The 25,835-nt window shown below is 39.8% G+C and overlaps 2 protein-coding genes across 2 annotated transcripts in view; one reads left to right on the forward strand and one right to left on the reverse strand.

Annotated features, from left to right (window-relative positions):
• Positions 1-3,545: 3,545 nt before the first annotated feature.
• Positions 3,546-5,168, reverse strand: LOC137979099 (uncharacterized). The gene is made up of 2 exons (XM_068826276.1): positions 5,014-5,168; positions 3,546-4,620 (listed from the first exon to the last, which is right to left on the reverse strand). The coding sequence occupies exons 1-2, from the start codon at positions 5,052-5,054 to the stop codon at positions 3,885-3,887; spliced, it is 777 nt and encodes a 258-aa protein (XP_068682377.1). The 5' UTR covers positions 5,055-5,168; the 3' UTR covers positions 3,546-3,884.
• A 224-nt stretch (positions 5,169-5,392) lies between these two features.
• LOC137978884 (autophagy-related protein 2 homolog B-like) overlaps positions 5,393-25,835 on the forward strand; it is a 43,285-nt gene continuing 22,842 nt past the window's right edge. Inside the window, exons 1-17 of the mRNA XM_068826000.1 lie at positions 5,393-5,670; positions 6,711-6,879; positions 7,651-7,809; positions 8,930-9,032; positions 9,790-10,180; positions 11,309-11,405; positions 11,709-12,194; positions 13,402-13,479; positions 13,648-13,960; positions 15,975-16,137; positions 17,518-17,637; positions 18,456-18,647; positions 19,547-19,647; positions 21,932-22,098; positions 23,995-24,097; positions 24,854-25,010; positions 25,311-25,453. Of these exons, the coding sequence (XP_068682101.1) occupies positions 5,503-5,670; positions 6,711-6,879; positions 7,651-7,809; positions 8,930-9,032; positions 9,790-10,180; positions 11,309-11,405; positions 11,709-12,194; positions 13,402-13,479; positions 13,648-13,960; positions 15,975-16,137; positions 17,518-17,637; positions 18,456-18,647; positions 19,547-19,647; positions 21,932-22,098; positions 23,995-24,097; positions 24,854-25,010; positions 25,311-25,453 (3,110 nt within the window). The 5' untranslated portion in view covers positions 5,393-5,502. The remainder of the gene's footprint in view (positions 5,671-6,710; positions 6,880-7,650; positions 7,810-8,929; positions 9,033-9,789; positions 10,181-11,308; positions 11,406-11,708; positions 12,195-13,401; positions 13,480-13,647; positions 13,961-15,974; positions 16,138-17,517; positions 17,638-18,455; positions 18,648-19,546; positions 19,648-21,931; positions 22,099-23,994; positions 24,098-24,853; positions 25,011-25,310; positions 25,454-25,835) is intronic.

Here is a 25,835-nt window from a genome sequence, read left to right on the forward strand (position 1 = left end):
AGCAGTTCTATATATACAAATTGCCTTGGTCGTTATTACTACGCTTTGACTGTCGAAAGTAATTACGCGGGTTGCATCAATTAAGCAACCCGGGCCTTATTGGCTCGTTTACTGGTTTTAAAAGAAATTCGAGACTTCTCTACCGTCTTCTTGTTATGCATGATCTTCGCGGAAATTACATTCTGTCCCTCAATAAACCTAGAACAACCAGTTATGGTCTTAGTTCTTTTTTTCTTATGTATCAGCTAAGTTGCGGAATGCGCTACCTGATTTTATCCGTACCTATGAGTTTACTGGTTTTAAAAGAGAATCCAGGGCCGCATTTTGTACAGCGGCTTTTCTTTTTAATGAATATATCTTTAAATATTATGTATTTAGTATGTATCTGTATATGCCATGTATTTTAGCTGCAAATGTAATGTCTCGAAGACATTAGCTCCTGTAGTTATTCTGAAATTCCAGATGAAATAAAGTTTATGCATGTATGTTACCTTTCGCAGGGCGCGTGCGCACATTTTGTAATCTGCGACTTTAGTGCTTACCACATGAGAGAGAAAACGACTTTTCTCTTGAATATTTAAGCCATCGAATTCGTACGCTATATTGACAAGGGCGGTTTGGAGCTGTGAGTAGGCGTGGGATTTGTCACATATGGTTTAGGGGCCGACATATCTCTCCCTCAATGCCGTACCGGGAGGCAAGGTCGGTAGCAGAAAGCAGCGAAGGGCCAACTGCGTCCAAAAGCGATCGCACGGGCCGAATTCCCGGGATGATTCGTTTGGTACGACGCTCCAGCGCCGGATGTCTGGAGGTACTGAGTTTTTTTTTCTTGTTCAACCATTCCGTCAGCGTATGCGTAAATGTTCTGGTTTTCCGATACCTAGCCTACCCAAAAAATTAACCTGCTGGTCTTTACCAGCAATTGACATTTCTGTTCTCGATTCTACAGGCATAAACGTAACGTAAGAACCGTGCGTGTCTGGTCTTCTCGAGACAGAGGTGAGAGATGGTTTCATGCAGACTGGTACGCCTAACATGCTCTGTTGTAAACATGGCGGTTCACGAGTGAAGTTGTCTCTCTGGCCTTTCTGTGGACGAATTCCAGGACCTACCGATACAATTTGGGCAAGTTTTGAAAGCCAAAAACTTCAATCGATGCGGTATTTTGCTGGTAGGACTGGGTGGTCCGACTTTTATGAGAAAAACTATCAAATGAGAATCGGGAGTGTTCCCTTGTCATGGAATGGCAGAATTACCCAGAATTCTTTTTGGGCATGAGCGAAGCAACTTTAGAAGCACGAGACTGGCCCTCATCGCTGTAATCCTCATATTACTTTATAAGAGTATGGGGTTTTTCTTTTTCTTACGAATCAGCTAAGTTGCGGAATCATAATGCACTATCTATTTTATCCGTACCACTGAGTTTACTGGTTTTAAAAGAGAATCCAGGACCGCATTTCACGAGTTCACGAGTTAAGTTGTCCCTCTGGCCTTACTGCGGACGAATTCCAGCACCTACCGATACAATTTGGGCAAGTTTTGAAAGCCAAAAACTTCAGTGGGTGCTGTATTTTGCTGGTAGGACTGGGTCACACTTTTAAAATATCAATGTAATGGGAATCGGGTATCTTCCCTTGTCGCGGAATGGCAGAATTACCCAGAATTCTTTTTGGGCATGAACCAAGGCGCTTTTAGCGCTAACCATTTGAGCAACTCGGGCCTGATTTCTAGTTTTTGGTAGGGATTCTAGAATACGGACCGGGAAATGCAAGTTCAATTATGACAAGCGGAATTTAGTTTTACAGGCCGTTTGAAGGTTGCTGATGGAAGACGAATATGACGAAGATTACATTCACCAAGCGGAGAAGTGTCCCATCGTTCAAAGAAACGATGCTGACATAATGAACAAGTTACTAACCTCATTTGCTCGGGACTGTAATGGGGTCGTTTTTTTGTACGGACCTCGTGTACTGGCATGACCTTGGGCCAATATTGCCCAGTACGGCCCTTGCATGACCCTATTGATGCCTCATTCTTAGCTCTCGCCTTTTCCCGCGCTTTGCGCCGGCTGCCTCTCATTGCGTTACGTTGTGATCGGCTAATTTGATTGATTTCGTCTGTTATATTTGGAAAACGCGTTCACTTTGGTTTTAGTTTGAGGGAACACAGTAGAACATTAATCTATTGTATAATATGCTCAATAATGCACGTATTTTGCTTGGTTCTCATCTTACCTATAATCTATTTGAGGACAGATGCATAGCTGACGTCATCATAAAGAAAACAAATAGATTCTATGTTGCCGTGCGTCCGTTCAGTAATAGCTCACAGATGACGTCTAAGTGTGACAAATACATTAGTGGCACACTTTTATGGTTCTCACCACCTTTTGACGTCGTATGTGATCTATTACTGAACGGACGCAAGGCAACATGGAAACTATTTGTTAAATTGACAATAATGCCAAAAACTTATAGCTCAGCAGTGCAAAGTTTTTATTTTTATTTTTAGTTATTTTTATGTCCAGCGTTTCTATGTTTGATATTTTATCCCGACTACGAGGGAAAACACTTCGCGATCAATGAGGAGAGAGTAGTGTTCAAATTTGAAGAAAAACCTTTTTCAAAAGCAAGATGGTCTTGGACTTGTTGGATGGAATCTATGCTTTAGGTGTTAAGTAGCGTCGATAAAACCACATGGCATCTTTCTCCATTCCTTCTTTCACTTGTTATTTAGTTCTGGTAGCGCTAAATTTGTCAAGTGTCTCTCATTCCCTCAGTCAAATGGAACCCGTTTTCTCTATTTCTGTCTTAGAAGCTTGGCCGTTAGCAATACTGAAGACTGACAGTCTTGTGTGCCAAAAAAACAAGTCTTGAAGAAAGATCGTCTCTTCGCTCATAACACAGACATAAGCCTAAAACATTAGAATATACAGCTAGACAAGAGACGTCACCTTCAATCCCTGAAAAACAAACCGTGAAAAACGTAAATTTTCACATTGAAGCAGTATGAGGGTGTGGTACCTTTTAAATGCTTTTTCATTCTGTCCCTCGCCATATCTTTATCTAGGATGCAGTTTTGTCGAGCTTGTAGATGTGATCAAGTATTTTAGTTATTAAGAGTTTTTGAAGAAAGGAGTGGTCATTCGACGGCATCTTCATTTTCCTTAAAAAGGCTTTATTTTGTGTCACTTTGTGCTAACTGGTCAATAAACAAGATGCTCTCCTGCACATTTGTATTTCTGTCCACTGGAAATTATTTTGGTGTCCCTTTACTCCAGAGTGATTAGACAACAATCCCTTCCAAATGGAAGCACTTCTACTTTATATTACGCCACAAGAATAAATACTTTGAGGTTTGCTATCAATCAAGTTTATTGTAAAACATGATTCCTCATTTACCTAACAACACTGGAGTCTCAGTAAAAAATGACAAAGTTTTATATTATTCTTTGCAAAATCACTGCTTCCATGGGTTTGGCAACGAGATCAGGATGCCGCGAGTAACAAATTAAAAAAAAAAGGACTCTTCTGTACTTTGGTCACTAACGCCTCTCTAGACTGACAGATTTTATTGGATAAACCGAAGGAATATCGATAAAGCAATGATCATTTAACTTACAACTGGCTAGCTCTATCCGGAAATATGTTAATCATGAACTGTCTTCTAAAACGCACCCACTATGGATGCATACAAGAAAAAATACAGACATGATTGTCCGGTATGTCTTACTCAACATATAATATTTAGAGCTGGCTCATCGATTAGACTTCGAAGCGCTTATGCAAATGAGGTAAACTTGCAAACAATAAACTCTCCTAAAATAAAAATAAATTTTGAAACATCTTAGTAGGACTTGTAGTTGTCACATCGACTGTTCTACTTTACTGGTCCTGTTCTCCTTCTGCTTCGTCTCTCGTCTGTTTTTCTTCTTCTTCTTTTTCACTTCTAGTTTCGCCTTCTTCCATGGTGACATCCACACTTCTTTCATTTGGCAAAAGAGCTGGATCACGTGGCGCTTGTATGGTCAGTACGCCTTCTTTGGAAAGGCGTGACGTCACTGAACCGAGATCTGCGTCATCGGGAAGAAGAATCTGGCGACGGTAATCACGTGACCATTGCAAACCGCTCTCCTCTGATCGCTGTTTCCCAGTGACCGTCAGCTCTTGTCCTCGAAGTTGGACTTTGATGTCTTCTGGTTTAAATCCACTGAGATTTAACTTGACTGAAAATTTTCTGTCTTCGTCTTTCTTGGTCTCTTCCACCCGCTTGATTCCTTCGAGTACCAAAGCTCTTCCATCGTGACTAGCCTTAGACGTCACTGAGGTCGGATCAACCCCTTCTGGGATTTTGAACACTTTCTTGAACTCACTGTTTTCGAATCCATTTTCGTCCTCTGATCGATGCTGGCCATGTAACGTAATCTTTTCATTGTCGACATCCAAAGAGATATCTTCAGGTTTGTACTGGTTTAGGGGGACTGTGGCGATCTTGATTGGACCTTGGGTGGGCTGTGTTTGGCCACAGCGACTGCCTCGATCTTCCTGTTCATATGCCAAAGCGATCTCTTTCCACAAGTCATTGAAAAAGCGAAATCTCGGTACAGCTTGAGTGTAGGAACTGTTGGGGACGAAAACATATCATTTGTTAAATGAGTAAATGGTGGTCGTTTACACATTTTGAGGAGCAATTTGATGAAAACAAATATCTTTCGTCTGCTCAAAAAGAAATTTATGAGCAATGAAGCTGGGATGCTTGCTAACATAAATAGTGTAACTAATTGTGTTAGGTATTGTGTTAAGTTAATTGCGTCAAAGATAATCAGTTTAAGTCGATCACGGAAATTATAACGTTGCATTAAATAAAAATGGTAGTGATTTCTGGTGAAATGTACAATGTGTATCTATGACAAAGTTGCAAGAAGTTTGAGCCAAACTTGTCCGGCGAACTCGCGTAACACAAGCAAAGCAAAAGAAAAGCAACAAAAAGACATCAAGAATTTAGTCGACTTACGAGATTGGATGATAGGTTGGAAATCTGAAAACGAGAGCCATGTCTTTTTAAACTTTGTTTCTTGTAACTTCTTCTCTCTTCAAGTCTTCTTCAGAGTTTGTGTGAACTGTGGAACACTCTTTCAGGAACGACATTTTATAGCCGACGATTTCTTTCTAGAACAATCGATCGTTACTAAGATTAGACCATTTTGTCATTGCTTTGTAATAATGACTAGAAAAGATTCATCCTGACAAAAGGTGACAAGACAAAAATAGTGTTGTTACAGTATCTTCTGGAAAAATCACGAATTTTCTCTTTCACAAAAAATTGCAAATTCAGCATTTTAGGCAGCCCGAAAGGGGTTTTGGGAGAATCTGACGTCATTTTCCAAAACAACAACAAATTCAGGAACAAAAATGGCGGACATCACAAGACTGTGTTCTGCTGTGATATATACGCTAGAATACCCCTTGAAAAAAATATAACACCACGGAATTGATAGCAGTGATGCCGTGGTTCTTCCCTTGGTCGGATTTTATCAAGAAAAGGGCCTGCAGGTATTTATTACAACATTACCTCGGCCATTTTCTGCAGGAAAAGCTGACGTTAGATCAGTTGACTGTCGACCTTTACAATGGAACTGGACGAGTGGACAAAGTCCCTATTGACGTTTGGGTAAGTAGATTTACTTTAGAGGCAACTAAAAGTGAATCGGGAGGTGGCTTAATTTTTCTTCCAAAGATTTGAGAATATCTATTCATAATAGACTTATTACCTTATTGCTTTAGGAAGTCTCATTTTTTTAAGCAAAGGCTTGTTAAAAGCACTTACTTCATTCAAAGATATTTCTCCATTATTATGATAATGCGTACAATCTTTCGGGTAGGCAAGCTCTTTGGAAAGATGAAATCTTGTAAATGTTTTTAAATATTTGCGCAGGAATAGTCTAAATAATTTACTGACCATAAATGTAAGCAAATTCAATCATGCATTGCTTAGTAAGACTTAGTTTGCCAGACCTGCTTTTAGAGAATGTTATTGAAAAAATCTTATTCTTTCAATGATTTTGAAACGTTTTTCTACGTTCCTGTGTTAAAAAAATATTGGATTAACAGTGGGCATGCTTTGCAACCAAGGAAAGGTTTGTAAAAAATATAAAATAAATAAAGTGACAAGTCTGCACCAACAATGAACAGGAATTATGCAAATTAAAGCCAAGTGGTTTTTTTAATATGTGGTGGTGGCCTTGTGGGAATTTTGCACATGATGCTGGAAGCTACAACAAGTTGCAAAATGGTTGAGACACTTTCATTAAAAAACACCTTTTCTAGCTTCCAATGTTTGCCGTATCTAGAATTTAAACCTTTTGCACTTCCTCTCCCCTCTCTCCCCCTTTCAATGTTGACTGCTTAAATTTCCAACATTTTTTTGTCTTGCTAGCAACACTGATAAGGAGGGGGGGGGGGGGGGGAGGGGGCCTGCAGTGTGAGAGATAATAGGGAAATTAATGATGCCCCAAGAAGGTGAAGTGTCTCCACTATTTTTGCAACTTGTTGTAGCTGCAGGCCATCATCACTCTTTGCAACAGTTTGAAACTCAAGCGTTCAAAATTTGGATTAAGTTCCCTAGCTGTATCTCAAAGGACAAAGTTATGAGAAGGGCTTACTTGCTTTCCCTACCTTCTTGTTGTCTACAATAATTTGTTGTTGTTTCAGTCTGTGAATGAGATGCTGGACAATGCTGGTATCCCTGTGGAGGTAATTGATGGCTTCATTGAAAGTATCTCCGTATCTGTCCCATGGACTGCTCTTCTCAGTGAAAGTTGTTGTATGGATATTCATGGACTTGAAGTTACCATTGCTCCAAGACAAAGGGTCGATACAGGTTTGACTTAAATTCAATACAAATTTTTATAGTGTATTTCAACAAAGGTCCTTAAACTCTTTAGTCTTGGTTATACTTTCTTAGAAATGTATGTTAATTTGCATGCGTTTTCTTTGTATCCACTCTTCATCCAGTCGACTCGACAGCTGAAGGTGCACTACTGTATTTACTGAAAGAAAAAAACATTATTGATGTGGTGAGAATTGGTCATATTATCTTCAAAACAGGGTGAAGCTGCCAGGTGGCCGGCATGGTCCAGCCTTTTAGCTAACTAAGCAACTATGATTCATAAGAGGTCCTTATACTGGCAAAAAAATATACAATTCTTTTCTTTACAAACTGCATGAGCAGAACAGAACCTTGCCTTCTGGCTTTGGGTAAAGTTTATTGCTTCAGTCTTGTTTCCATTGTCAGATTATTTCTTGTTGCCTTTGTTAATTAGCCACTAAAAAAAGTGCATCAGAAAAGATTCTTGGAAAGCATCGTGGTCAGCATAAAAACAAGCACTGAAGAACTTTGAAGAGCATGGAATAACATTGAGTAGCAAACATTGAGCTTGACGTACACTGTAAAAACTAGTCGCAAAAGCGACTCATACGGGCGCTATTTCCAGCCCTGATTATAGGGGTCTCTGTAGGATCTTGTTGTAAGGTTCTGCAAAAACCTTCTCAATGCTTTTCGAAACCAGGAACAAACATAAGAAATTCCTGCGAGATCCTTAAGGCTTCAAGAAAGATCCTAATCCTGATTAATTTGACATTCACAACGTAGGAGGAAGCATGACTGATTCCATGATATGGAATGCAATGACAACAAGCATGCAACTTGCACAGGAGTGCTTAAAAGAAGATCCATCTACTGGGGAGGAACAAGCAGACACAAGTCCACCATTCGAGGGCCTGGAATCCTTTGCTCAAACAATAGAATCAGGTTAATTAAAGAGCCTCTTCAATAAAAATTCTCTTTTTTCTTTAAATTTAGAAAGTTTGTGTGGTACATGCCACTGGCAAAATTTTGATCTTTACTAGTAATTTTACTTACATTGGGATGATATTTAAAAATTATATGTATGTATGTTTCAATACATTTTGCACTCTATGGTCTTTGAAATCAAAGACAGACTTGTTTAAGAATGTAGTATATCAACTATGCAAGACATGAGTTTAATAGTCTTAAAGCACAAAACTTCAGTCCTGCATGCTAAATCAGGCATGTACTCATTCCTTGCAAATCTTAAGCAATTATTATTGAATCACTTTTGTCATTAAGTTATTCTTTGACCTGGCTCTGTCAAGATTTTAAACCTAGCATTGGAGGACTATTTGAATGGTGAGTGGGGATTCAGTCAGCCACTCAAGAGAAGGCACTACCCTCTGGCTAGAGACAAACAATATTCCTACACAACAATTAACTTTCTCTGTTTATTGAAGAAAACCAAAACGTTGATACAACAAAAAGAGAAAAACTGACCTCAATGTAATAAAACGGTGGTGCAAGTCCATCAAAGAAGCAAATTCCTCCTGATCGAGGAACTTGACAACTTTTTATGTTGTTTCTTCATCAAAGTCAGTTTTTCTCGACTGGAAGTTTTCCGATATTCTATCTTTGTTTTCCTTACATGTGATGCAAGTGTTTGAAATAAAATGCACAACACTTTGCTCAATGATTTGATCGACAGGTTTGACAAGTTTTCGTTTTTGACCAATGCAATGAACAGCAACCTAAATGTAAGCACACAAAACCTGGACAGTCGCTTGCTGAATAGTCACGTAAAATAGTTTGTCACGCGAGGAATCAAGTTATAAGTTGAGCTTTACGTTTCTTCTTTTTCTGACTGAGTTGAATAATAAATCTCATATTGGACGATTTAGTGTGTAGTATCGTAGGATATTTATACTCGTCTCTTGTATTTTGACTCGCAGTAAAAATATCCGATGACACTACACACTAAATCGTCCAATAAGATATATCTATTTCAGAGCAAAAAAATTGAAGATATGTTATTTGACTTTGTGGAACTCTTATTGTCAATTTTTTGTTTAATGTGCAGTTCTTGCAAGAGTCAAGCTTTCCTTCACTGACACAGTGATCAGATTTGAACACTTACCAAAGGACATGAAAACAGGCATAGGCTTAGAAATTCACATTAAGAGGTTGGTAATTCACAGTAATGTTTTGCAGAGGATCGTAAAAAGAAATTGACTATTAATCAATGCTGCTCTTGCTACTCCACTGTTTTCAAGTTAACAACAACCGAGTCTACTTAAAAACTAGGTCCCCTTTAACCCTTTCAATCGAGTGAGAGTTTACTTTACAATTTACTCTGTCTAACACCAGATGATTTTACTGGTCAGTGGGTGCTGCTTTGGGGATGAATGGGTGAAATCGTTGTTGCTGTAATCACTACTTTAACCCATTGACTCCCAGCTAGGGTTCCCCATTGATGAGTACAAATTCATCTGGCGTTAGACAGAGTAAAATACTAAGTATGGCCAATTCAGGCCGGCTTGGGAGTCAAAGAGTTATTAAACTTCCCTTATGCTGGCATACAGCATGAAAAAATTGGCAACATGTACTGTTCACCAGGACTCTGTAGGAGAAACATTAGTTTTGAAAGGCTGTATGTATAACCTATTCGAGTTACTTTTTGGTAATATTGTGGTTATTATTTTTATGAAACGTCCAGCAAATTTTTGTAAAGAAATTTAGTTATGACTAAAATTAATCCTTGCACTCAAAAAGTTTTGGAGAAAAATAAACATGTATATACAATGTACTGTATGTATTTGTGGCTCTTTTACCAAATTGCCTTCTGTTCCATTCTTTTCTCATAGAATCTACGTTATTTTGAAGGCCAAAATATTTATGCCAACTTTCCATGTTTCTCCTTTTTCTGGTAATAATGTTTAGAATTGACTATTCTGACTTATCCACTGAGCTTGCTGAGCGGGACAGCCACTACAAAGCCAAGAGTGTTTATGAACCAGCTGCTTGCGCCTGCAAAAAGCTGAAAATCTTTGGAGTCTCAGTTCACTTGGATGAATTCCCAGAGCAATCAAGAACAGTGCCCCATTTTCCAGACTGTGGAGAGTCACCACCACCCTCCCCTAGTAGTGGTTCATGTTCTCCACCTCTCCATCAACCCCACAGTACCCTAGAGGGAGTCTCATTGTCAGCTGAGCGGTTTGACTCACCATCCCTCTCAGGAAATCTTTTGCCACAAATTAAGGTTGCCACATTTGCTGGTCACTCGGAAATTAAGATCAAATTAAAACAGAATGTTGCAGTTCCAGGGCCCAAGGTTAGTTTGGGTTTATATTTACACTGCTGTCAATAGGCCAGTTTCGTATTCAAACTGTTGGACTGGATCTAGCGTGAAGTGGAGGCTAATGCAGGCAAATTAATTTGCATTTGAAAAGATTAGCCCACATTAGCCTCCATTCCATGCTAGATCCAGTCCAGCCGTGAGAATTCGAAAATGGTCTATTACAGTGGCGAAAAAGGTTAATGGGTAACCTCAATGCTGTAGTAATAAGAATTATTATCGCATGTATTTTTATAGTTATCTTTTATCAGTGAATTGTTGACACAACTGACAAAGTCTTCTGAATATCCATCGGTATACTTACAACAGTGTAAGGATGATGTTACCAGGAAGGTGAACTCACACAAATAAAATTTCAAGCGCTAAAGGTTCTCCAAAGCAGGGGGGTCTGGGGGCATGCTCCCCCAGAATATTTTGAAAGTTAGGGTCTCGCAAATGCTGTTTCCGACTATTTCCGAAGGATCTTTTCAATAATTTATTAATAAATGCAAAGGAAACTGCAGTAGTCAGTTGTTTGTTTTACCTGTTGTTAGAGTTTTCAACAAGCTACAACACAAACTGGGGGTTTTCAAGCAAAGGGCAAGATGTTGCAAAATCTGTAACAACATCATCATCATAACCTTTCCTTCAAAAATAACTGGGAACTGGTGATGAGACTGACACTGTGGTGGCCTTGGAGGGCTTTAACTTATAATAGAAAATCATGAAAAAAGATCCTATGGTACCAATTGTCAAGTATGCCTGTCCGTATTTGTGTAAAGGACACTGCGCCCCTGCATACTGGTGCATGTAGCTGCTGATGATGCTTCAGCTGATGATGATTATGATTATTATTATTATCATTATTATTATTATTATTGTTATTTGAATGTCAACTGACCACTGGAGCACCAAATGGGAACACAAGTAGGAAGGGGAATGCAAAGGCTCCCCTTGTGTGAGACGTCCATATACATTAGCGGTTCTAAGACCTTCTCCTGGGGTTGGATTCCATTTCATTGTTTCTCTACATCCTTTACAGAAGGGTTAGTTTCTTTCATCCCAAACAAAGTGAAGGGGAGTATAGTCTGCTGCCATAATAACTTTGTAATGATTTATTTTTAGGTCGATGTTGAGTGCTTTCTTGGGACTTTAAATGTACTCTTGTCTCCAAAGCAAATTCACCTTCTCGCTAAATTTTCTACTGGATTTTTATCTCCAGGTTTGTTGAAATAGTGTTAATTGATAACTACATTTACATGTACACAAACATACCGGTAATGTGGTGTTTAATACCAAGAAGAAAAAGGCACTCTGAAGAGAATGATTCCAGTACCTTATTCATAATTATATTGGTTGGTTGGTTGGTTGTTTTCTTCATCCTTCCTCCTTTGTCTGTTGTCCATTTAGACATTTTTTCATTCCCTCTTTTTTTATTGTCATCAACAATGATAATTGAGGAAGTTCCCTTAAGGGTTTACTCTCAGCCCTTTGTAATTAGAACATTTCACATTATTTCTCTCAGATTTGTCCAGCCAACCTGAAGAAAAACGCCATTCAGTTAGCAAACCCATGAAACCAGAGGACTATCAAAAGATAGAGCAGGACCTGCAGAATCAGCTCATGTCCAAGAAACTTCTGGAACAGAAGCATCAACAAGCACAACAAAGAGTTAACTCTTGGAAGTTTAGCTTTGATTCCAGTGCAACAAATGATGTTGTCTCTCACCACTCCCCAGGCAGTGATTATGACAGCATTTTAGGGGAGGAGGAAGAGGAAACATTTTATTCCATGTCATCCAACCATGACGCACTGCCTCCTCTTGAAGAACCTGTGTTGCCCTGTGACATGTTGATGTTTAATAGGACACCATCTGGCAGCAATCTCCTTCAGCATTCACCAGAGTTTTCTCCATTAGGGACCCTAGGAGTCTTGCAGACATCTCCTTATAAATTGATGAACACTATAGCAAATGACAAGAGATTTGTAAATCAGAAAATTCACCCAACAGGTAATACTTAATTACTCAAGAGAGGATTTTTTACTCTGATGTGATTGCTCAGTCCAGTTTCCTATAATGTCCCTGGAAAAGCATCCCGAGGTGTAATAGGAATATCATACAAGTTACAGGCTGCTGCCTAAAAAAATTTTTCTGGAGCCCTTCGGGCTTCCAACATTAGCCCAAGTCATTTTTTCAAGAGCCCAGAATTAATTAATTAAAAGTGAGGATGAATCAACTTGTGATAAGTTAGGCGCCTGTTTGGGCTACTCGTTCAGAAATTTGGTCGCCTGTGCTTGCAAGTAAGGTGCCCCAGGCGACTGGGCGGCCGCTAGGCAGCAACCTTGCAGGTAGGATCTCGCTACTCTGTTTTTCCCCCCGAGTATTTCCAGGTCAAGCAAGAGAAGGGGAATGTTTTTTCAAATGCTGGCTATGTAGTGCTAAATTTTATGCTTCAATTTAATTGTGTTCACTGAGGGAAATAACATCTCCAAAATTACCTACAGCCTGCTCCTGTCTGACCTTGTACACTGTAGCTTAGTAGAGTAATGGCCATCTACTCCCAAGGTCGTTCATCCAATGCCAACTCGTTACTAGGGCATCTACCACTCAGATTGATTACATGATTGGGAAAAACATGGTGCTTAACATGACACTTAAATAGATATCTATGTCTAGCTCACAATCACAAAATACTTCTGAAAGTGTGATACCGGGGCTGCCCTTTTCAATTCTCAGTCAGAAGAGACATCTACATACTTTACAGGATGTGAAAAACTTGAAGTTCTTACTATGTGAGTGCGTTTAACCAACCAAAATAATTATGGTGAATACCTCTACCATCATCAAAATGCAATAAGCTCTAACTTGTGTGATGGTCCTGGGTCCAGTTGCTCAAAAGCAGATTGACATTAATCTGTGATTAAATACCAACCAAGGCTTGAATTAAAAAGGCTTTTAAGTTTGTAATTTTAAGCCCAATGAAAACAAAAATCTAAGTCAAGATTGAAGGCTACAACTTTTGTAGAAACATTTTGGATCAGAAAATAAAGTGCAATTTAAGTTTCCCAGCTGTAATCCAGGATTAGCTTAATCAGGCTTTGCATAACTGGTTATGTAGTTATATACTTTCACAATGCCCCAAGTAAATTGTTATGAGATTTTTTTTCTTCCAAGTTTTTATTATATTCCTATTATGGTTGCTCTCATGGTATTTTAGGTTCAGGGACATCTTTAACAGAGGCTGCTGGCTCCATGTTTGTTAGTGCTAAACAATCTTTGAATGAATTGAAGACTGGTGAGTATTAATTAAACATTAATAATTATTAATAGTAACAGGTTTTTAGGTTAATTGAAACACTGACCAAGAGTTTCAGCAAGTGCTCATTATGCGATCCATAGTGTGTCCATGGCGAAATTGACGAACTTAATCAGAGGATACATAAAGTATTATTTTTTACACCAGATGGTCATTCAAGACACAGTCTGTCGCCTGGTAATCCTGGTCTAGCTGGAATTGCAGCCTTAGATGACCCTTGCCCTGATGTGACTAAACTGAGCATCAAGCTCTCCAGCCTTGCTGTAACATTGCTCCATATTGATCCAGTGTTTACACCAACATCAGGGGCTAAGGTTTCCCCTGAAGATGACAGTGCACATCCACTGGCTTGCATGGCAGACAAGTTTTTTTCCAACCTTGGTACTTACGGGTTTGGTGGAAAAGACTTTGATGACATGGCTGAGAAGTTTGTCTCTGCTTGTACTGCTGATCATCTCAGGTATGGAGGTGCACTGGCCCTGTTCTCCGCCATGTTCCTACACATTAATTTTACCTCCCACATGTAGTTTGTGATACCAGCTCTAACACATGGGATTTCCTTTTTTCTTTTGATTTTCTGCAACTGTGTCTATCTAATATAAAACAAGAAAGAAAGAACACTAGGACACTTAATTCAATGAGGATCACTTTATAATATGTATTTCCACCTAGTATACTGTCCAATATGGTCGTAATGTGCAGAGTAAGCTACATGTACCTGTACACGCTGAAAAGAACCAAGTACAAACTTCATGTAGCGACATCCAGGATAATATATGAATCCAGTTATTCGAGAGTGCACTAAACAGTATGCCATCCTTGCTCCCTGTCAGTCCACAGCACACTGACTACAGTATCTGCAGTTGGTCTCCAATCTAGATATTATCAGGGTTCTTGTTAAGAGCCGGTAACCGGTTATTTTTACCGGCTGTTCAAGTAAATGTTACCGGCTGTTTCACTGAAATATTTACCGAAATTATCCAAGGAATGTTCGTCTGTTTAAAGGTGAAATTACATTTCGTTTATGGGAAAATATTGCTTTCCCCCTCCAACCAATCCTGTGAAGATATCTGGCACATGTTATTGTTTCGAAAATATACCATTTGCAGACCTTCCAACTCTCACGCATTTTGCGTGAGACACACGCATTTGATATATTTCTCACGCCCACACGCATAGACACCACTTTCTTACGCCTCCAGCGTCCGTCCTAAAAGCAGCTAAATCTGTTACTTATGAATACAACAAAGCACATAAGCGTAAGCTATAATGGTTAACATTGAAGTATAGGTCAATGCTGATAGCTAGTTGCGAGCTAGTCAGTGTTGTTGTTTTGTAAATACGAAAACCCAGAACTTTTACTTCTTAAAAGGCAATATTAATCAAAGAAGTTAAAATGAATGCATGTTTGAATGCAGATGTCAAAAAAGTGTTACTTTTGAGATTTTATGGGACATTTTTGTACCTTGAGAATTTTGTAAATCTTTTCTGAAAATGCAGAAAATCGCATTTCTGGGACTCAAATTTTCAAAATGTTTCGGGGGGGGGGGGGGGGGGGGGGGGGGGGGGGGGGGGGGGGGGGGGGGGGGGGGGGGCATGCCCCCGGACCCCCCTAGGTGACAGCCAATGAAATAGCATAACCTCCTTTCCTTTTGCTGAGTATTAAATTAATTTAGCAGCCGCTGGCATGTGACAGCGATCGATACGAACGTCAAGTTAAGACTTGAGCTTGCCAACCCATGCAGGGGCAGGTAACAAAGTTACCTGCTATTTTTGGTTTTTTACCTCCTGTGCAAAAACTTAGCAAGAACCCTGTATTATGGACTTCAAGCAAGTACAATGACCTTTATGAGAACACCACAAAACAATAGGCTTAATTAAAAAAAAAAGTTAGGCTCTTCACACCCTGTACATGTATGTGGTATATTAATTTCTTAGCTGTTCTCCAATCCTGACAGCAATGTTTTGTAAATATGTCCTTGTAAGTAGTTTATTGTAAGTACAGTAAAATGAAAATAAGCAAATTACGAAAAAAAAAAAAAAAATTAAAAAGACCAAATTTTATGTGGAGGATGTGAGTGCCTGAACGTAAATGTTCAATTTTCTCGTATACGTACCATTCTTACCAATTTTATTCCGGTAATATTGATGTGCACTTTCCATGTCGAACGACTTGGAGTGGTGACAAAATTATTTCTGACAGTAATGAGAAATACACTGTAGTGTTTTTAGGTAATGTTCTTATTGTAGGCATTGTCCTTGTACTTGCTTGAGGTCCCTATTAACCTTACTCAAAAGGGCTTAACCTTAATGATCTGACAAGAACTGGTGTTTTTCTGTGAGTCATATGCCAATTTGCCATTGATGTCTATTAGAGAAATTCCAAGTGTATGTTAACTCTTGTTTGATTCGATAATATTTGTCCATGAAATTGCTGGGACTTTGATATGCGGTTTTCCTGTTCTGTTTTGTAGGTGCATGGCTGCCCCTGTTTCATTTGAATTTGAGAAAACTGTCAGTAGTTTACATCAGACAGGAAAAAGTGAATTGTCTGCTGGAAAGCTACAGCTCAGTGAGTGTTTATTTGAGAGGTCGACCTCTTCTGGGTCAAACTCAACACCTTACTCTACTACAGAGGTAAGAATTAGAAATGCCAACATTATATCTTTTCATGGAGATAAACATTACGAAGGCTGCAGGGCTGAACAGAACTTAAGAGCAAATGATGGGATCAGTTTCTAAAGAAAGTTTGGTTCTGTTTTGGTGGGGAGTGGAACATGAAAAATTTGGTAAGAACGATTTGCAGGACATTTAGAGCGTTACCCCTTCGTCAGAACAATTCGCTCTGAGGAAGGACTAATGCTCAAAATGTCTCACAAATCTTTCTTATGGTGTCTAATTGACAAATCCAACGTGTTTCGGTGTTGTCTGTACTCTTATCGACATTGATACTGGTCATCACAGGGGTCAAAATGTTGTGGACTGACGAGTTGCAGCTGAATGAATCAGCAACAAATTTTGACCACTGTGTTCAGTCAATAAATATCGTTGTCTATAAGAGTACAGACAATGCTGAACTACATTCGATTTGCTTTACCACATTATTCAACCTCATGTTTATTTAGAGGTTGACCACGATTGTGACACGAAGAAAGAGCAAGGATTGTCTATAACTTTCTTGTAATGTGATTGATTTATTTCCCCAAAATGATGCAAGCAGCGTTGTCTAGACTCGTATAGACTATGCCAAATTACCCAATCAGATTGCAAGATTATACCAGAAACCCATAAGGGTTGAAACGTGTAACGCGTGTTCACAGCTTCAGAATATCCAGTGCGAACTGATTGGTTGAATGTTTCAGTGCAAAGTACCATATTTGGAAACCCCTCGCTCTTGTTGTTCCAAATATGGTACTTAACAAATTGAATATTCAGCAGCTTGTTTCCTGGCAAACGAGGGGCCGTTACACGTTTCAACCCTTATGGGTTTCTGATTATACCTAAAGGCAATTGTAGTAAAATTTCCTCTCATCAACATCCTCAATCATAGTTTCTGCATGGAACTTCCTTGTTGACCAATAGCCTGAATTTAGTTACTCAACCCATCACAACTGCTCTGCTTCCTGCTGCCCCTCCCCCCCTCCCATTTCAAGGGGAGTGGTGGTTTATGTGTTGTGTTAGCGTTGAAGCTTTTCTTGCTTTTGTTGGAAAAGTTTCTGTAAGTGTTTAATACTAGTCTTCCTTGTAGTAATGCTATGAAAAGATCTGCCAGGATTGCAAGTAACGAGGCTTGCATATTTTGATAAGTGTGATAATTAAAAGTGTCTTCAGTTTCTTATGTGTACCTTTCTCCTCAAATTTAACATAAACTTGTGTCTGGAAATAAAGGTGATGAAAAAAAGGCCGGCTTGTTCCTGACCAGTGTTTATCATTTTTTCGAAAGAGAGATCTACATGTACATGTATCTGTACCTGTTGCTGTGTGTTGCCAATGACTGACTTGTTTTCTTCTTTTCAGTTGCTTAAGTTCATATCAAGGGAATGCCCAGCAGTACCATTTTATGGCTTTACTCCTTCGTCCACCCTTCCTTGCGTTAAACTCAAGTACAAAAGCACACAGAGGACAACAACCTCACCTGTAAATCAGAATATTAATGCTTCATCCCTAATACTTATTATCTGTAGTGTCTCTTAAGTAACATTGTCATTTCTCAGGCCTGGTTTTACAAAAAATGAACCCAAATTATTGTAGCATCAATCAACACTTTTTCCAAAAATATTTTAATCCAAACTAGTATGAATAAGCTTGGTCAAGAAAGGATTTATTACATGGGATAAAACACCCAAAAATGATCTTTGATCTTGCGGCACCAAGGGAAAAACCCTGAGCGGGCAAGATAGCTCCATCTTGCCGGCTTGGGTAGCTAATCACAGTGCAGGATTTGGTTCATCGTGTCCGCTTACAGAGCTAGTCATATATAATAATAATTATATATATTTCACTCTACCATGCACTGAACAATAGTAGTGTTATGGTCAGTATTTGTCGGACAAATCAGTCCAAGTTATTTTTGAGACCTTACATGTACCTTTGAGGGTACTTCTGAGGGTGTTGACTTCCAAAAAGGACACTTTTGCTTCTGTTTTACAAGATCCTGACGTGGTAAACTTGAGCATGATATGCTAAAAGAGCTCAATCAGCTTCTCACAGAATTTCCTGTTGACAGTTTTTGCTCACATGTGGCTATTTTCAGACATCTGCTTATAAAAATTATAATAGGCAGCATCATACAGACTATCTTTGTGGTCCACTTTGCTCTCGAAATTACATTAAGATTACATGGAACCCACCTCATTCAATTCAAATGACCATGTGGAACTTATTTAAAATTAATGTTGTATTCTAGTTGTAGCCATAAGTTTGCCGATTTTAGTTTAATCCTGCCTCTTTTTCAGACTGCCGTTCAAGGCCGCAGTGTAGTTGTACCAAAGTCAGAGTTATCATTAGAGCTTGGGGGCCTCCTGTGTGAATTGGATGTCTCCATTGTCGACAGATTGAAAGCTCTTTTGGACCCACAGCCTGTCTTTATGAATGATGCCTCAAACATGCAATCCCGCATGTTTCGCTCTTGTAATCCTTCTTTAGTGGTATGTTGTTCAAGTAGAAAATTTCAGACGTCCTTTATTATTATCAATATACGCGGCCAAATAGAAAATCGGCCTCTTCAAAACACACGCTCAGCGGGCCGCAAAAGACTGACAACGGGCTGCTAATGCATTATCAGCCCTACAGCTGATTAGTTCTTGCTTCATCATCCGATGGATTTTAACCAATTAGAGTAAGCCTAGTGTTGACGCGGGAAAACCATTCATTTGCGAAACTCCGGTTTTGAACTGCAGTTTTTTCAGTCGTCGAATCGTCGCCGAGCGAAAACTGAAGTAATGGAAGAAATTAGCAGTCAAAACTCAGATTTGGCGCTAGAGGATTTGGACAAATTGATATCATTTGGCCTTGTTTATTGATAATAATGATAAGGACATGACTTTTTGCGCTTTTTCGCGCTCGGGCCGCAAATGACACTACGCGGGCGCAAATAAACAATATTCCCTCAAAAAGTCATGTTATTCCCTTATTGTTGAATAATTTAAACAAAGTTAATGTATAATATGGCAGGTACATATACTTTATTTTGCAAAAAAGAGCCAGAACAATTTAGGGCTGTAAGATTCTCCATATATAGTCTCCTTCGCAGCGGTCTTTACATCCTGAAAGACGAAATTAGCGAAATTAGTACTTGCCATTAAAAAGTTAGGTTTGCATGATAAGTATCTTTATTAGTTTATGAAAAATTGCAACAAAGCGAGTGACGTAATCGACGAGTCATCAAGCAACGCGGATACTGCCGTGAACGGGCCGCATGGGAGAATACCGCCCGCTCCCGGGACCCATCAGATCGCAGGTTTTAAAGGATTGCGTTTGTTCACTCTGAAAGGGTTATTTAAAAGTCAGGTAAAATAACAAGCTTATTGAATGACCATCTCCCCAGAATCAACAAGCAGTGTTTACCCAAGCCCTGGAAGATACGCCTGCATTGGAACAGCCCGTTACAATTCATGTCACCTGTCCATCATTAACTGTTGTCCTGAGGTGAGTTACCAGTCACTTCAGGATTTCCTCATCGACATTGGCAATCATTGCGCCATTGACGAGCTGAATGATGTAGCTCCACATCAGTGGCCTAGTGTGCCTAGCTTTTGAAGCTATACATCTCTCATGTGATATGTGGAGCTATAGTACCCATAAAATTGTAATGGATTTATATACGGCACATATTACATCAGTTTCATTGCGGTTTACAGTTCTCTGAGAGATAAAACACAAATACTGGGGGTCACTTCCTACTCTTCAAGGACAGTGTGTGGCCACAGGCGCCCCAATACGCCCCAACGCGATTTTGCAATGCATAACTATTCGCCCTTGTCACACGGCGGCCATATTGTCCCGGGAGACCAAAAAAGCCTTGTTTTACCACGCCAAGCCTCGCAGTGGAAACCATGGGGATTAGGCTTGGCGTGGTAAAACAAAGCTTTTTTGGTCTCCCGGGACACTATGGCCGCCGTGTGACAAGGCCCAATTATGTAGTAAGAGAGTTTAACGGTGAAAAGAGTTAAAAATTAAGTTAAGTTGAAAAACTGAACGTCTTTCTCTACCTCAAATATGTTGTTCACTTTTGTTTTGTGTCGATTCATTAGCCATTGCTGATATATTGAAATCAGAACTCGTTTGTACACTCTCACCATTAAACTATCTTACATAATAGTTATGCATTGCAAAATCGCGTTGTGAGCTTGGGGCGCCTGTGGTGTGGCCAGTTCTTTAACGTCCCCCAGCGTTGATTAACAGCAAAGGTTGTGTACCGGGGCCTACGGTTTGTAGTCCTTATCCGAGGACACTTGAAAGTCTAGCCATTTAGAGATGAATTTGCAAAAGGCAGCAATTCCTGTTCAGTTACTTTTTAAGACCCTGAGTGTTGGTTAGACTGGTATTGTGAACCCGCGTTCTCCCGCGTGAAAAGATGATGATCCCGCGTGATGCTCAACCAACCGAGCCATTGGTTGCCGGTTTAAACAGATCATACCAAGCATATTAGGGATCTGGGTCGGCGCAGTGGTGAGAGCATTCGCCTCCCACCAATGTCACCCCCCAGGGGCCCGTTTCTCGAAAGTCCCGAAACTTTACGGGCCATTTTCGGGTGTCACAATTTCATCTGTATCTCAAGAACGGAGAGGATTTAAGTCATTAAACTTCACAGACTTGTTTCTTTTAGCTAGCTTGAAAACATGTTAAAAGATCGGCTTTCCAAAACAAGCGGTTGGCAGTTTCACAAATGGCGGGACTTTCGAGAAACGGGCCCCAGGTTTCATTCCTGGACTCGCCATCCTAATTATGTGGCTTGAGTTTTTTTTGGTTCTCTACTATGTTCTGAGAATTTTTTCTGGCTTAATGCTCCCGTTTTCCCCTCTCACCAAATAATGAATTATTTATTTAATAAAATATTTATTTGATCCGCTTTTGTATCATGTGATTTGATTAATTACCTACATTTCAGGACATAATTGGCTTTGTCCAGAAATGTAGAGGATTAGATACACGGCGATTTTGATAAGCGTCTGAAAGCGTTCCCTTTCTATTCTCCCAACTTCAACATCACTCGTGCCTGGGAATACTAATCCATGCACTTGTTGACTGGGTGGGAGGGCTGGACGGGACAATCTTTGGCCCGAGGTCATGCGCTCGGTCCGTACGCCATAACCCTAACCCAATTTATCATATGGGCTTTTTACACTATTCATGAGGACTAAGAAGTTGAAGTTTGGACAAAATGAGTAACAAAAATTTGCATAGAAAATTTTTGTAATATGTTGTTTGCATTTGCGTTTCTCTGTGTAGATAAGTTGGATGTTTAAACGCGACGAAATCCTCTAAAACCGCAGCGCACCTGAGCAGGACGTGTCCATAGCAGGGCCATACGACTTTTTCCGGCCCTGCTCGCGCTAAAGCGTACGGCCCTCATACGGGGATTTTCCCAGTAGTTTTACAATGAAAGCGCGCGCGGGGCCGTATGGGCCATATGATAAAGACAACTGATTAACGTCACAGAGTGTCCTCAAACTCCAGTCCTTAAGGAAAGATAAATATCTGTATTTATCTTCACCAAAAAATAACGTTAAACCTTACACTTACCTCATTGCTAGAAATAGGTAGCAAATGTGTAAGGCGACATTGGGAGTACATCTCGCTACCTGCATTTGTGGACATAAGTGCTAGAATGTTCCCAAGTAGCAGAGCATCTGTTCTTTGCCAGAAAAGATTGACATATAAAGTTCATATACTGTAACTATGTAATTATTACGTGATGGTTTTCTTGTAGATTTCCTATTCCTGACTTGCGGCCCGCTGTGGATCGGCGCCCCTGGTGGAAACAGTCGTTGCGCAAGGAACGCCTTACATTGGACTTTTCAGCTGTTGAATTCAACACTTGTCTCAGCGGATCTGAACAGCCCTGTAAATACAATTTCAGCTTCAAGGAAATGCACGGTATGCAGAACTAATGGTTTAGACATTCTCTCCTGTTTGTTCCTGCTTGGCTGTATGACGTAATGAGAGCTTAAGCACGCGCGTTTTTGAAACGTGGACGGCAACCGGAAGTGAGCTGTTTTCCTCATTAACTTGTCTTCGCACAACCACACTTACATTGCTAAGTGTCTTTTCTCTATTAGAGATGATTCGTATAAAAATCTGGGAGACAACACTGCCCTGGCACGCGAAATGTTTTCTTCCGGTGGCCGTTCGCATCTCAAAAGGGCGCGTGCTTAAGCTGCCTAATTATGTATATGACTTCCCTCGCAGGCTCATTAGGGCCAGTGAAACAAATTCTTGAAACAAACACCAAATAATAGAAGAACCCTAACTGCTTGGAGGCGGACGAATGCTCTATTTTATACGGGCAGTCGAGACGCGCAGAAGAAGAGACTTGCCCGAACGACTTCTGCCGTTGTGTCCCAAGGATGGCAAAACCCGAGGAGAGCCAAAACAACGATAAGAGTCGACTCTATGCATCCGATTATCTTCATTTTATTGCGTGTCTCTTCATGCAGTTTGTTGCATAAAGTGACTGCTTGACGTTCGGCTATGACATAATATGCTAATGACTCTTATGTATACGCTGGTGAAAAGCAGCGGTGAAAAACGTTCTGGTGTATTTGGAAGGATTGAATTTACCCAACTGTTTCACGTAATGGCAAAGTTATGGCAGCGTAGAAGACACCAATAATTGCTTAACAAGTTGCACTCGTCGACATGTCGTAATTGGTTACCATGGCAACAAGAGAGCCCTCTAAAAACACTTGTTATTTTGGAGTCAAACACTTATATCTCAAAAGTCGGTGACCCCTAATTGTTATTGCTGGAAAGTGGAGCAGATTCAGAGCCACCTTAAAATTTCCCAATTATTTCCCAAAAATTGGGAAATGTTAAGGTGGCTCTGAGAATCTGCTCTGGAGAATTATTTTAACTTTGCAGAGATTTTTATTTTAGCTTGCTTATCACTTTCCAGCGATGAAAAATGGGGTCACCTATTCATTTTTGAGATAAAGGCGTTAAATTTAATTACCCTTTGACGCGTAAACCGGCCTAAACTGGCCAGACGATTTTGGTCGTCAATTGGGAACCCCCAAGGAATCAAAACTATGTCCCATTAAAGAAAAATGGGGAGTTTTCAATTAAGTATGTTGTGTATTGCATTGTATTGTAATCAAAGGCGGACTTTTCGTGGCTTATTTGTTGCCATGATGTCACACAAATGATTGCATCTTGTTAAGCAATTATTGGTGTTTCATTTGGTACCATAAGATTGCTTTTACGTGAAACAGTGTTACAGAGTTTTATTCCCTTCAAATTTTTGAAACTGGTTTGAGCCACCTGAACATGATGATCTTCAATCCCAACATTCTTCACCAGGAGCCCATGACTAGCAGCGTACAACTTCATTGTATTTGTGGAACGACTTTAACGTTTTTACAGACCAAGTTATTTTTAGATTGATTTTCCTGTGACACCAGACCTTTCCAGCTAATCGCAAGTCTTTCTTGAGAAATTAGTACCCATGGGCTTGAGAATGGTTACTTGTGCAAACCAAATCTTATTTAAGAACTCGTCTAAAAATAGCTTGATCTGTGAAAATGTTGTGATATAGACCTAGTATTGGAGTTGAAGGCTCCAGGTTATGGTTTCCTGTCTTCACTTCGTATACGCCTTTTGTTCAAAGTCTCCAGATGCTAAATATCAGTCCTTGTAAATGATTGAAGATATCTACTTATTAATGGTTATTCCGAGAGAAATTCGGATTCTCTATCACTAAGTTCTGCTGTAATACAACATTGCACTATGTAGGAACACTAGCATAAAAGATATTTGGAATCTTGATTTTCACAGGTCATTTCCAGGAAGATAGCGGAAGTACAAGTATGCCAGTCATTGATGTCACGCATGGCCAGTCTGAAAATGACACCGGAAATAAGGGCTTTGATTGGCCAAGGTATCTTTAGCATTTCCCTTGATCATCTAATTTCCATTTCTTTGAAAGATTTACATACTTACCGTGAATGGCCTCATAAACTCAATTTTCGTATAAGAGGGGGTGGGGGAAAGGTTGTCAAATAAGAGGTGTGTATTAGAAAAAGGCGTTTGTTCTTGAAAAACGCAGCCGGACGCTTCGTAAAATGCTTTCCATTCCTTGTCCAGAGGCGTAGAAAAACCAATCAAACAATACCGGACAACTTTGCTAGTTACAGCGGTTTTCAATTGACTGTCGAAAGTAATTAGCGAATTGCTTTGGTTTTGCATTACGTCACTCAGTGATTGGTTCAAAATTCTAGCACCACGTATTCGACCAATCAGAAGTGAATCTTGCATTTAGCACGAATGCCTCTTACAAAAGGCACACGCGTATCATTTGTCAATCATCCATGTATGAAGACAAAGCTGTTTGAAACGTTTTGCAGTAAAGCACCTTCAAGGTGCAATTCGATTTTCTCGTTTTTAGAATGGTATATCAGTTTGTCGTCACGGAAAGATCTTTCACAAGTTCCGTCTCTGATTTGCCATACTTTTTTGGACCACCAGCCGGAGAAACCCATTTAAAAGTGCGGCTTCCGGAGTTCATTGACTCATGCAATTCCCAGCTAAGCAGATAAAGTTTTAAGATGCACTTATTTTCTTAAGCAGGCGTACTGATTGGGAAACTGCAATGTTAATTAGGCAAATCCAAGCATTTTTCTTGTGTTATTCACAGAATCGTGGTGACAGTTCAACCTCCCGCTCCACTGTCCGCTTTAGAGGAAGTCCAGTCCTCGGATAACTCTCCTCTCAGTTCCTTAGATGCTTATCCTGTCATGAAGGCTGAGCCTTCACCGTTTTCCTCCAGACCGGTCATGTTTGAGACTGAAGAGGTTGGACATGATTGCACGCTTTACGCCAGTATCTTATGTAAATATACCAAAGGAAAATCGCTTTTAAGATAGGCAAACTGTGTATTGATTAGGCCATAGAATCACCCTTTTCGCGCCGACATTTTAAAATAAGGATTTTTCGTCGTTGAGTAGAACGATGTTCTGTAAAGCGAATTTGTGAGATTGAGTTGCAAAACTAATTGGTTCATAGAAAAATATTCCGCCGGATGCGTGTGACTTTCGGTTTCTTCATTTGTTCCTTAAAATTTATAAAGTGTTCAGGGTTTTTTCCCCTTACAGCTTCTAATGCCCGGAAGTCAGGAAGAAATGAGCAGATTTCAAGAAGACACAGTATCGACCTCCAAGGTGCATGTGGAGTGTACTTTCCCTAAATTAGATGTCAACCTGCACACGAAAAATATCTTCGAAAACATATATAACAGGTAAGAAATTCACCCTCTGGTTTATCTAATCAAGTTAGTAGCAAGATGATGTTGGGATTGTCTTTGTTTTGCTTTACAACGCTTGGTTGTTGTCTGAAATAGCTCCTGCCACATTCTCAACCAATCAGATGTAAGCCCCAATCACGTGTTGCTCGCATGCGTTTTCCCGCGCTTATCGTCAGCTGCATTTCTTTTTCTTTGTTTTCAGTTGTGATTTGCTCGTTTGAATTTCTGTCATGTTTGTAATTGGCCAGAGCATTTACTTCAATTTTGATTTGGCGACATACAAGTGGAACGGAAAAATGACTCGGTAGACCTTAGCCATCTGTTTTAAGGATACAGATATATTTTGCTTTACTCGTCATTAATTTGTTTTCTTGCA

Source organism: Montipora foliosa, chromosome 12 (assembly GCF_036669935.1).
Source record: "Montipora foliosa isolate CH-2021 chromosome 12, ASM3666993v2, whole genome shotgun sequence".
NCBI classification, from domain to species: Eukaryota; Metazoa; Cnidaria; class Anthozoa; order Scleractinia; family Acroporidae; genus Montipora; species Montipora foliosa.